The sequence below is a fragment of the Carassius carassius genome, chromosome 46, assembly GCF_963082965.1.
Source record: "Carassius carassius chromosome 46, fCarCar2.1, whole genome shotgun sequence".
NCBI classification, from domain to species: domain Eukaryota; kingdom Metazoa; phylum Chordata; class Actinopteri; order Cypriniformes; family Cyprinidae; genus Carassius; species Carassius carassius.
The window spans coordinates 20,984,831-20,998,041 of record NC_081800.1 but is presented as its reverse complement, the minus strand read 5'-3'; the positions used below and the strand labels follow the sequence as shown (position 1 = coordinate 20,998,041).

General features: G+C 36.1%; 1 protein-coding gene across 4 annotated transcripts in view; it reads right to left on the bottom strand.

Moving 5' to 3' along the window:
* LOC132129724 (plexin-A1-like) overlaps positions 1-13,211 on the bottom strand; it is a 221,246-nt gene that overhangs the window by 79,176 nt on the left and 128,859 nt on the right. For all 4 annotated transcript variants that reach the window (XM_059541422.1, XM_059541423.1, XM_059541424.1 and 1 more), the window contains one exon: positions 7,029-7,143. In XM_059541422.1, the coding sequence (XP_059397405.1) occupies positions 7,029-7,143 (115 nt within the window). The remainder of the gene's footprint in view (positions 1-7,028; positions 7,144-13,211) is intronic.

Below are 13,211 nucleotides of genomic sequence, written 5' to 3'. Positions count from 1 at the left end.
ACATACTGTTTATAGTATTTATTAATAGTTATAATAAGAATGATAATAATGTTATTAACTATATAAAAATTTTAGCTTTATATTGCACTTTAGTAGAATTTTTTTTCATCTAACATTTATATTTGACTTTATTACAGCATTATTAAAAATTAGTTACAAAAATATAAAGGTTTTATTTTTATTGCAACACTTAAGTGTTATGCTATTGAATGTGATGCTATTGATCTTACCATCCTGAAAGTGTTTATGATGGTTTTTGTTCTGAGTCTACTTACATTTCATCAAAGCTATTGTTAGGAAAGTGGGAGGAGCAGCACTGCTTTAGCTGGTCTTTTACGCAGTATCACTACTGACTGAGTCATTAAACGACTTGACAAGACAGTTATTATGTCTAACCAATTACTATCAACAATTCAAGGGCAGCATCACCAAAATTCTTTCAATCCTAGTAGCGTTTTTAATTACATATTTTGGCAAGGCTTATCTGGGTAACAGATGAGGAACTGAGCTGCCATCTAATTAGGCAGTCTTGGGCTTATTGACTAGTAAGGGCAAAACGGTGAGGGGGAAACAACTCATGGATCTATCCACTCTAAGAGCAGCCTGTTGTCGAATGAAAGGGACTTTGAATTCTAAAAGGGCTTTAGAGTGTCCGCCCACATGGGGCTTGAAAATAGAGCGCCACTCAAAACTTAGCAAGATGTGGCGTAATACAAACTGATATGTGTTAGCACATCTGGAGACCAGATACTTAGTGATATCAATTATATAAGACATTACCATATGGCTACTAAGGAAAATACACTACTTCAAAATTAACTAGTGGGTGAGAGAAAGACTTATCAGATTTAAACAATAGCCTAGCTTTGGCATCACCTGCCTTGGACTGAACACCCTTCTTGGAGAGCATTTAGATATTGAGGTGCTATATATATATGCTTGATTGACTGTCGAACAAATCTGAATGTGTGGGTGAAGAGGCACAGTTGTAAAGGATATTAATTTGAAGACGCACCTTTTGAGATAATTTTACCATGCAAACATGATAACAGCTACAGTACGACACGCTTTATGATAAAGTGACACTGCTACAAAAATATGCAAACACTGATAAAATGGACAAACAAACAAAAATGAAGAATCTATATAAACTAGGTTACTGGATGATTGGTAAACTGATTAGATGAATTGGTCACTGTGACATATCCTAGGTGCTAACTGCTATTGCTAATTGGGTGTAAAACACAAACACGACTGTCAAAGATGATGTATGGAGTGACCAAAAAAAAAAAAAGGAATTAAATGTAAATACGCAGCTTCACTTACATATTCAAACATACTAACAGCTAAAGCACAAGTTTAACAAAAACATGTAAGTTAACAAAACCATTTATATGTTACTAATCTATATAAACCAGGTCGGTTATTGAATGACAAGTCAAGATACATCGCTAATTGCAACCTGTTGTTTTTTGCTACTGAATATTGAACTTATTGCATATGGCTTTTGCATTCGGAGCAAATACAGTAAACTAGTGCAGTAAAATACAGTATATTGGCACTGGACTGAGTTAAAACAGCATGAGAAACCCAGTCCAAGCCTGGTATTCTGGGGCACCACCCAAGATGTTGCAAGTACTCGTGCCATCTCCTTGACTCCTGAATCTAAAATTCATCTTCGGCCTCCATTAGGTAGACAGACGCTGAGGCATCTGGAAATTAAGATTTAATACACTTTGAATAATTAAAGCCACAGATCAGTAGCAGCCTTAGATCCCTCCGAGAGGCTCAGTGCCAGAGAGAATGGCAACTGAGGGGCTTTGAGCTCTACTCGCAACACAGCGGGATGGACCACCATCAAACAACAAAGGTGAGGGTGCATGGCGTGGTCCCCATTTCTGCTAATTGCCTTTCTGATTAATTGATTAATTACAATGAACACTCATCTTTGTTATCCCGAGAGGATGAGGCGTTGGGTAGGATGAAGGTAGCATTTGATATACAGTCATTGAAGGAACTGAAATGACACGAGGTGAGGCATGCGTTCTTGGCACGGCCGCTGGAATACTGATCCAGAGACCGGCTTCTCAGAGCTACGTCTTCGGCTGTTTGTAGTGCAGCGCCATCACTGGCAGTGCCAGGGATCAGAGGCATGTGGGACGGGAATTTGCAAAGTGTTTGTGGGAGCTGGGCAGAGATTTAAGAGAGTGAGTGAGTAAGTGAGGGAGAAAGAGAGAGAGCGAAGGATGAAGAAACACCTGACAGCAAAACAGGACAGACGGTAAAACAGAGCTGGGTGGAGTTTGGAAAGCAGAAGTGGATGCTGCTCTCCACATAAAATTCGAAACAAAGACCAGATTGAACCTGTGCAAATGCAATTCAATTTAGTGCTAAAGGTCAGTGAGGAATATATGGCCAACACATTAAGAATCTAATTCAATGTTTATGTATTCTATTCAAATTTTGCACGTTCTATAATAGTCATGCATACAGATTGAAGATTAAATCAAGGTCTGACACAAAAGCCTCACGTCCTACATAACAGAAGATTACGATTCTGCAAAATGGAACATGGCACTATGTTTAGACAAGAAGAAAATGTAGGACGTCTTGGTCATTTCTCATCTAAACACTGAGATCACGTCCAGGTCGCATCTCACCCTAAAATCAAGAGTAATAAAAAAAATATTTTAAAAATGACAAATTTTTAATAATGTAAATAATATAATACAATAATAATACAAACATATTTAGAAATAAATTATACTCTTTATATTATAAAGTAAATAAAGCTTATTTAAGGACTGATATTTTATTACAACATTATTTTTGTGACAATTAAGCATGGATATGATCATTATCATAATTTGTCAGGATGATGTTTTTTTAATACTCATTCTTAATGGTGATTTTGATTAGATTCTCATTACCGTAAAACACCATGAATCTGCATAAATATTTTGCGTTACAGTAATAAAAATTTGGTTTATTTATGTTTACTTTACAGTAATATGAAATGTGCATAGTTGTCATGGAAATAATGTCAATGCAGAAATCTTAAATGTACTAGATAATAAAAACTATAATTTATATATGTGTGTGTGTGTGGATGGATGGATAGATACTTTGAAACTATATTTCTTATTATGAATATATAGATATAGAAAATATAGAGAGACCAGTTACTTTTACAAACATTAACTAATCAATTACTTTTCAGTGCACACTCATAAGTCTCAATTTACATTATTTTAATAGTTTGAAATCCCTTTAAAGCTTTGTGAACCAAACACAGACATTATGAAGGATCTAAAAATGAAATTGCGGGCTCCGGGGACAAACTAAAAGTGAAATATAAATGTATTCTCAATTTTAATTAAGTCTCTCAAAGCAAAAAGGAAGAAAGTATAAACACGATGGATGTCCTGATAAAAAAAAAAGTCTCTGATCAACTCAACTGTGCAGCTTCCATATTCGGCAGCAGCATATTAGTTACTGCTTATAATTGAAGCTGTGAAATCTGGAGAATATACCCTTCTTTCAAAGAAGACAAAAGAATGAATGAATTCTCGTCCAGCTGACAACTATATTACATCTTATGTACTCGTACCACCCTGGAAAGCTTTTGAAATGCTATGGATAAAATATTTACAGGAAGCAGTGCATGTTATTTTATAACCAAACAACAATGTAGGTACAATAGCTTTGAGCAGAAATCTTTTAATGCTAACAGCTCCATATGAATTACGAGAGCTATATACTGTCCTATTTACACTACAACCACATATGCACCAGGGTGAGAACAAACACCCCCACAATCCTTAGCTTTTTCTGCTATTATCATGGGTGACATGTCTTTGTTTATAAGAGCAAAGGCAAGGCAGAGAATTACTGAATCACACGGATCCCACGGGTACATCAAGCAGTTCCTTGGCGATATACCACCCTATGACTTATTTATCAAAACCCCCATTTGTCTCATCGGAGACGCACACTAATGAGTCTCAAATGAGCGGGAGAACGCAGCCGTAACACCAGTTTCATCATCCTTAAAACAAACTCCATTCATTACGCTTATGCACTGGGCGGCTGTATCTCAATTGGGTTGGATGAAAGTGACTATGGCAATGTTGGTTTCCCAAGGTGGGTCAGCCGCTTCATTCAGTCTCTCTGGTCCATTTATGGGCAATCAATGTTGGCGCATTATGAGCGTGTCTGCATGACGACACATGCTGTGTAGGCTCAAAACAGAAAACAGTGAGATGTACACAGACTTGACTATTAATCCAAAAGCGATGCTGAACGCGGGACACATTTCAATATTCCAGCTCTGCACGACCTTCGGTGCGGATCTGTGAAATGGTCGGGCACTTTTGGCACTAGCAAAGGGCAAAACCGCTGTCCAAGTGTGACTAAATGAGTTACTGGCCGACAGCTGAGTTCACAAATAACAAATGCTGGAACAAATGTGTTAGCGGCGCTATTTGTTTGTTTGTTTATATGTATATGTATGTTTATTTCTCCTTGTGGATTCCTCAAGTGTGGCTTACTGAAGCAATTTTCCGCCTGGTCAGATTTAATATGTTCCTCTGTTTATCCGCTGTCAGGCAAATGTTGATTTATATACATTTGATTTGCAAATGTGACTCATCACGCTCTGTGATGGCATGGTTTATCTTTCATGTCTCTGAGAGGATGTTTGGCTACTTTTTAAGGTAAGGTTGTTTGGAGACCGAGCTTTAATAAAAGCAGAGATAAAGTGATTCTGAAAGGGACTGAGGAAACTGTATTTGCGGCTGTATCTATGTGTATTTACAGATGAATATGAATTTTAAATTATACAACCCAGTATTGACACTAAAAAAGTGATTAAAAAGCCTGCCTGTAACTCATTTAAAGAAAGAAAAACAATATTATTATTATAATTATTAATAATAATAATAATAATAAGTGCTTTTTCTTAAGCTTTTGAATCCTTTTTTTTATCTTAAATATTGTTACATATAATTTCAAATTAAGATTTATACTCACAAATTTGACCACAAAAATGTTATTTATTTAAAGGATTATAATAATAAAAAGTTTGTGATGTTAAAATGTTTTAAATGTTTTAAGGCATTATTTTTTTTTGGTTTACTTAAGGATTTATTATTATTATTATTATTAATAAATTATATTTATTTATAGGTTTTTAAAGTCATGGGGTTTGAATCACTTTTATAACAAATATTGTTATATATAATTTTGAATTAAGATTTATCTGCAAATTATTATTTTATTTTTATTATCATTATTTACATTTCAAATAATGTATTTGGTTATTTAATAATAATAATAATAATTATTATTATTTGTGATAAGGTTTGTACTCATCACCAGAATGCTCTTATGATTCCCAGAAATGCTGTCTAGGCAGGCACCTTCAGTCGCTTTTGAGAACCCACTGCCAATAATAATGAAAAGCAATCTCTAAAATCTCACTTCAACCACTGGTTATTAACTGAAGATACCAGATCTGGAACACACCTATCCTTCACTCCCTGTCTCAATTCCACACCTTCACCCACCGTACCCTGCCAATGTCTCACCCTCATCCTCCACCCATTAAACACTACCAACCTCTATGTCAGGAGCTTCTTTTCCAGTGTTTACTAGTCTCTACACACGTCATGGCAACTTCTTCATGGCCTCATGTCAGGTTATGACGTAATGACATCTAGCTACTGTCCAAATGAATCATCCATAACATAATAATCTAGGCGCAATACTAACTGTCAAAGACAGACCATTTGCCAGCTGAAGGATTACACTTAATGAATTTACTTTTACATTCATGTATTTATTCATGTAGCAGAAGCTTTTAATCAGAGCAACTTAAAAAAATACATTTGCTTAATAAAATAACATTTGAATGAAAAATTGTGTCCTTGATATTCGCATTATGCTGTAACCATTCTACAAAATCAATAAAGCTATCAAGGCCCTTATGCATTATGAATATAATCAAGGATAAAGTGTTAAAGACATTTCGCTGCACATTGCACTAAACATCTATTCACAATCCACGCAAACAGCAATATAAATATTAATTTGAACAATGAATCATAAAAAACAGAAAAATAGATTAACGTATAAATGTTTTTCTCCTTCAAGGTATCCTCAAAAGCTTCTATGAATAACCTTAATATAAAGGCGGGCCTATGGCAGATTTTAAGAATTTAAATGTATTTGACTTAAAACAAATATGATAAAAAAAATTATGAGAACTACACAATAATAATAAAAATCATGAGAATAAAATATATATATGAAGTCATACATTAACAAAACATTGGCTACTACTCAGGTGCAAGATGCAAACGTATTGAACCAAGTTCAACTAATATAGAGGAATTAGGTACTGCAGCACAACAGGAATGTGTTAGGGAGCGAACAGCTATAAGGCTATGTGCAAAATGGTAAACATTTATGTACATTACACCTAAATGCCCCTCTCAATGGAGAAAGCGCTGTTTAAGAGCTGCAGAGCGCGTGAACAGCCCCCTGGTCGACTCGAAACGGTTTGAGATACAAATGCTCCCCTGTGATGACTTCGGCAGTTGAGAACGGGCATGTGGAGGATTGATGCGCATGTACGTTGGTAATCATAACCCACTGTACACATGTAATGCCGCCTCTTGCACTTCCAGTGCTCATACGAAAAGAAGAGAGAGATGTGATTGATATTGGTTTTTATGCAAATGTAGCATTTGTAAATGTACAACACAAATACAATTTGCATAGTCATTCAGTCAGTGCCATTTATAAGTGCATTAATCCAGCGCCGCTCTCCTTAGAGCAGCTGCTCACACAAAGCTAGCGCAAAAAGAACAACACTTGCAAATGGGACATGACCGCCGATGTGTGCATATGCACCCCTGGAATTGTTGGTGATGGGTCGCAAACATGAAAAGCAATTTCCGATTAAATGAAGTTGTGAGCAGAAGTGATTTGCATGTAATTGTATGTATTGTATTAGAAAGACTGACCTCAGACATGTTGACGCGGCCCTCCTGGAAGGAGCAGTCGTTGGCATTGTGTGTGCACATGTGTCGGTATTTGCACCAGTGGCATGGAAAGGAGCCATTCACACAGGAAAGACACCTATCAAGAAAAGACAATCAGAGAAAAAGAATATTATTCATTTATTAATGGCTCAATGGCTCAAGTCACATATGGATGCATTCTATTTTAAACCATGACATTTCCAACTGAGATATTCTCACATGCTACTCTATAAGCATTTGGACTTGGGTGCTCTGCACAATTAAATTTTTAGCTTGTTCTCAGAGTACTTTAGTAACCACGTAGCAACAGCATTGCAAAATACTTAAACATGCTCAGAACTCATTAGATCCCACCAAAACCACAGCACACACCGGAATGCCGTAGCAAACTCCTAGAACACCCCAACTAATGTATAGCAACACACTAAAAGCTACTCAGAACACCTTAGCAATCACATAATGTGCTAAAAAAATCAGGACACCTTAGCAACACCCTAGCATTTGTACCGCAACTCAGTAGCCACAAAGCCTTAGCATTCCCCAGAACACACTAGGAATTGCATAATATGCTAAAACAACCAGAACACCTTAGCAACACCCTAGCAACAACTCCGAACACAGGTAGCATTCATATAGCAGCTCACTTACACCTAGCAGCTCACCTAGCATCCACCCAGAACACCCTAACAACCACATAAAAATGAGCTAAAACACTCAGAATACCTTAGAACTCCCTATCAACTACAATGTATCCAAAAACCCAGAACACCCTAGCAACCACATGATGTACTGAAACACTATGAATACCTTAGTAACACCCTAGCATCCATTTAGAACACCTTAACAACCACATAATTTATTGAACCACTTGGAACACCTTAATAACACCCAATCAGAACTCCCTAAAAACCACATACTGTACTGAAATACTCAGAACACCTTTACTAACACCCTGTTATCCAAGAAGGAACACCCTAGCAACCACATAACAATGAGCTAAATCACTCTGAACAGCTTAGCAACACCCTGGCATCCACCCAGAACACCCTAGCAACCCATAACAATGATATAAAACACTCAGAACCCTTTAGCAACACACTAGCAACCATTCAGAACACTCTAGCAACCCCATAACAATGAGCTAAAAACACCCTTTAGCAACACACTAGCACACATTCAGAACACACTTGCAACCACATAACATGACTAGACTCCCAGAACACTTTAGCAACACCCTAGCACACACTCAAAATATCCTAAGCCGTGTTTCCACCGCAGAAACTTTACCCAGGAACTAGGGACTTTGGCCAGTACTCTGTGTGTTTCCACCGCAGGAACCAAATAAAGATCCGGGTAAAAAAAAACACCCCTCAGAAAGTCCCTGCTGGCGAGGTAGTACTTTTTTAAAGTTCCGGAACTTTTGGGGGCGGGACTTGGGCGCTAAACATGCTGATTGGTTGAGTTCACGCAGCATTGTGATTTCGACCACCATTCATTCGGATCATTTTCAAAATATCACTGTTATTGTGTCATGAAATGTAATTTTACAAGTATTTCAGGCGAGAATGTAGTTGTTTAAAACTCAAATCTTTGGTTTATTTATAAAGACAGCGTCTATTTAAAAATGTTTCTCGCCGATTTCGGAGACGATGAGCTCCACGCGATCAGCGAGAGCTCAGTCCTCATGTATCCGCCGAGAGCAGTGTCTACTCGGCTAGTCCTTCTGATATGTGCTGCTGGCACGGATGTCTCTTTTTATTATATAGTGTACTGAAACACTCAACATACCTTAGTTACACCCTAACATTCACCCATAATCATCATCTGTTTAACAACTTACTAAAAACTACTTCGAACACCTTAGTGAGACCCTAGCACTCACGCAGAACACCCTTGCAACCACGTAACAATGAGCAAAAACCCTCAGAATACCTTAGCAACAACCTAGCACCCACCCAGAACCCCCTTAGCAAGTGCACAGCAACACATTAAAAACTAAAAACACCTGTGCAACCCTCTAGCACTGATCTAGCAACAGACAAAGAAAAAAAAACACTTTAACCATTTATTAATTTTGCACCTTAGCAACCATCCATGGTTACATCCTATTTCCAAGATGGTTTTTCAAACAAATCTAGGTCTTATATGTCTTCTCTATCCCTCTCTCAACACTTTTCATCTCTCTAGCAGAGGTCACAGAGAGCAGGTGGTGTGAGATGGACAGATCAAAGACGGAGTGAACGAACGTTCTCATCAAAAGACATCAGAAAAGAAACCAAAACATACAAACACAACTCATTCATTCAGGTTTACACACATAAAATGATCAGAGAGCAAAGCTTGACATTCAACAGTTTAAAATGACTCATTTACATCAATAACACTGATGATTTGTTCTTTAAAAGGCATTTAACGACTGAGCCAGCAGTTGACAGAGTTGGCACCTCCAGGGGAAAAATAAGAAGAATGCCAGACACGTCACAAACAACACTGATCTGTCAAAGGTGTAGGTTGGCTTCGTTGCTATGGTTACAGAGGAAGATTTTGTTGCTGTTTGGCAGGGGAGGACAAGGACACTGATCTGTGCTCTAGTCTCAGAGTCATGTCTCAAAAAGTCATAACAGAAGAGTTGTGTGGGAGCAGTATCTTATCATGAACTCTAGAATGAATTGAGCTTGACATAAGTGATGGAAACAGATTTGCACAGTACTTCTAAACCATATACAACTGTATAATAAAAGTGAAGCGAGTCATTTCTGCACCACTAGTGTCACCAAATTGAACAGATTTCCAGAACACTCTCTTTGTTTGCCATTGGATATTTAAGTCAAAATTAAAAACTCTTAAAGATCATATAAAAACACACACACACACACACACACTTGATGAATGATTTTAATTGGTTGTTTAAAAAATATTTTACAATTTATATATATATATATATATATATATATATATATATATATATATATATATATATATATATGTATAAATCCATTATTATTTATTAACTGCATTTTTTTACTTTTATAAATGTATTACTATTGTTATTTTTACCATTATTATTTTTAATCAAATTATAAAATTTAAGCAAATCAATAAACAATTTGCTATAGAACTGGAAAGTATTTCAAAATAGTTTAGATAATAATAATAATCATGTATATAAAAATGTGATATTGTTAATGTTGTGTTAAAATATTAATTTAATATATAATAACAATTACTTAAATAAAATAAGCTTTAATATTTGTGTTGTTTTTCATTATTATAACATTATCACCAGGCAATTAATTACATTATTATTATTTTGCTAGGGTGTTGCTATAATTTTTTTAATATTATTAATATGATTTTTATCATCATCTTCAGAATAACATGCATTAATAAATCGTTCACAATATGATCATATTTGTGCATTAAGTAAACAGTTGTTTTTATGCCATGCTGAGTTTAACAAAAAATTATATAATACAAAAATTATGTACACGGGGACCTAATAAAAAGCCTTGAGCTACAACACAAATGTTGAAGTACGGTCTACACAGAGTGCCGCTTCTTCAGTATTTTAAGACACACTCCGAGAGCTACATGTATCTCACTACTCCCCAATCCTCCTCAGACGCCCGGTGCTTTTCTCATATCATGAAAAGCCTTCTGTGGTCAGCGAGAACGTCACAAAGAGGCGAGAAGTGCGCTCTACACCTCTTCCCCTGTCTGTGCCAAATGTTCAAAGGCTTACGCTCACATCCGCTGCTGGTGCATGATAAAGCTTTCTCCTCACTCCGCTCCGATTACATGAGACACAAGAGCTGCTGAATGAAAGGACTAGCTGAACCTGACGAAGGGAAAGAGAGATTCTAAGGGAGAGGAATGAATGAAAAGGAGAAAAACAAGGATGCAAAAACAAAAAAAGAATAGAGAGGGAGACAAAACGGGAAGAGAGAGGAGCAAAGCAGGGCAGAGGAAGAAAGAGGAGAAGAGAGAGAGAGAGAAGCATCCACTAATGAATGTCCCATTGGCACACTTTGATCTTGTATTATTCAGATCTTACTTCCTGAAGAGGCACCTACATCATTGCTGACACGCACCTCAAAAGTGCCATGTCATCCTCCTATTAAACAATTTAGGCATTTCAATTATAAAAGGAATAATAACTGGAAATGAAATGTCACAATTATTGTGCCAACCCAATAAATCAATAATAATAATAATAATAATATAATGTTTTTGTTGTTATTATTTACCCATAAAAGAAAGAAAATTGTAAGTATATGTTAATTGATACATTATACATCTTACATATGCAAGCAAAATGCTAAACGAACTTCACAAACAATGACAATGACGACACTCAAGACAGGAAATCAGATGTCAAATTTACATTGTACCAAACTGGAGGCTTTAACACACACACACACACACACACACACACAGAAGGGATGGTCTATTCAACAGTGTGTGTCTCCTGTACCACACGCATGGACTCTTTTCATATTAAAATGCACGAGCTACTGCTAACCTTTCAGCCTTGTGAGTGCTTTATCGCTTCAACAAAAGCCACCATCTATTTGTCTTTTTTCCAATTTTTCCTCCTTATTCACTCCGTGCTCCTCTTGTTAAAAATGCATCGGGCCCCTCACATGCTCGATTAAGCCGTCCCCTCCCCGTCTCATGCTAAACTCTAATATTGTTATGCCGCATGTAAATAGCTAGCAGGGTAATTTGCCGTGCCAAGCAGGCGCCCCTCTGCCACACACACACACACACACTGAATAAAGACCCTGTGATCATTAGAGCCAAACAGTGTGCCTTAGTCACATTCACACACATGAGGAGCACCAGGTGAGCACTTCATCGCGTCCAGCTTTAGATGAAGTGGCTGCGTTGCTAATGGGACAGTGCCATGCTAATGTAAGGCACTCTTAGGTAGTGAAAAACACACATTCTGACTTAATGAACGAGAGCGGGAGAGGACAGGAGACTCTGGAGCTCAAAACATCTGGAGCCTCTCCTGCCTGGAGCACAAACTGTTGTCTATCCGAAGAGAGGCGGAACAAGAAGAGAATGAGGAGAACGTGGGAGCCATGGGACATAGAGAGAGACTGGAAATAAGGTCAAGAGAATGAAATGGTGATGTCAGGATCAGTGCGGTTTGTGTGAACGCTCAATGACATAGGCATTTTCATAAAAAAAAAAAAAAAAACATAAAAAATGAAGTTAATCACAACACATCTTAAATGGTGAACATTTTCAATAAAATTTCTGAATTAAAATTAATTTAGCAATTTTTTTGCGGGGCAAAAATGCCAAGGTGGAGTAATAGAGGCTAAAATAAATGTGTTTATTTAAATCTATTGTTTTAAAATGTGATAAAAAAAAATAATAGAATAAGTATTAAGCAAATCAATATTATTTTAATATAATTTATATATATATATATATATATATATATATATATATATATATATATATATATATATACTTTTATAGTTTTTTTTTTATTTTTTTATTTTAGTAATTAGTAGTAGTTAGTAATTTAGTTGTGTTGTTTGTGTTTTTTTTTACATGTCCATAGTTTTTCATTTTTATTTCAGTTTATTTAGTTTTAGTTATAAAATAATTACAAAGTTAAAATAAGTAAAAAAAAATTGAAAGTTTGCCATGGCAACGATATGAATTAAAAGAAGTTTAAGTTTATTTATAAGTTTATTTCAAGTAACATTTTTTTTTTTATGGTTTTAGTTTTAATTAATTACAACCCGAATTCCGGAAAAGTTGGGACGTTTTTTAAATTTTAATAAAATGAAAACTAAAAGACTTTCAAATCACATGAGCCAATATTTTATTCACAATAGAACATAGATAACATAGCAAATGTTTAAACTGAGAAAGTTTACAATTTTATGCACAAAATGAGCTCATTTCAATTTTGATTTCTGCTACAGGTCTCAAAATAGTTGGGACGGGGCATGTTTACCATGGTGTAGCATCTCCTTTTCTTTTCAAAACAGTTTGAAGACGTCTGGGCATTGAGGCTATGAGTTGCTGGAGTTTTGCTGTTGGAATTTGGTCCCATTCTTGCCTTATATAGATTTCCAGCTGCTGAAGAGTTCGTGTTCGTATTTGACGTATTTTTCGTTTAATGATGCGCCAAATGTTCTC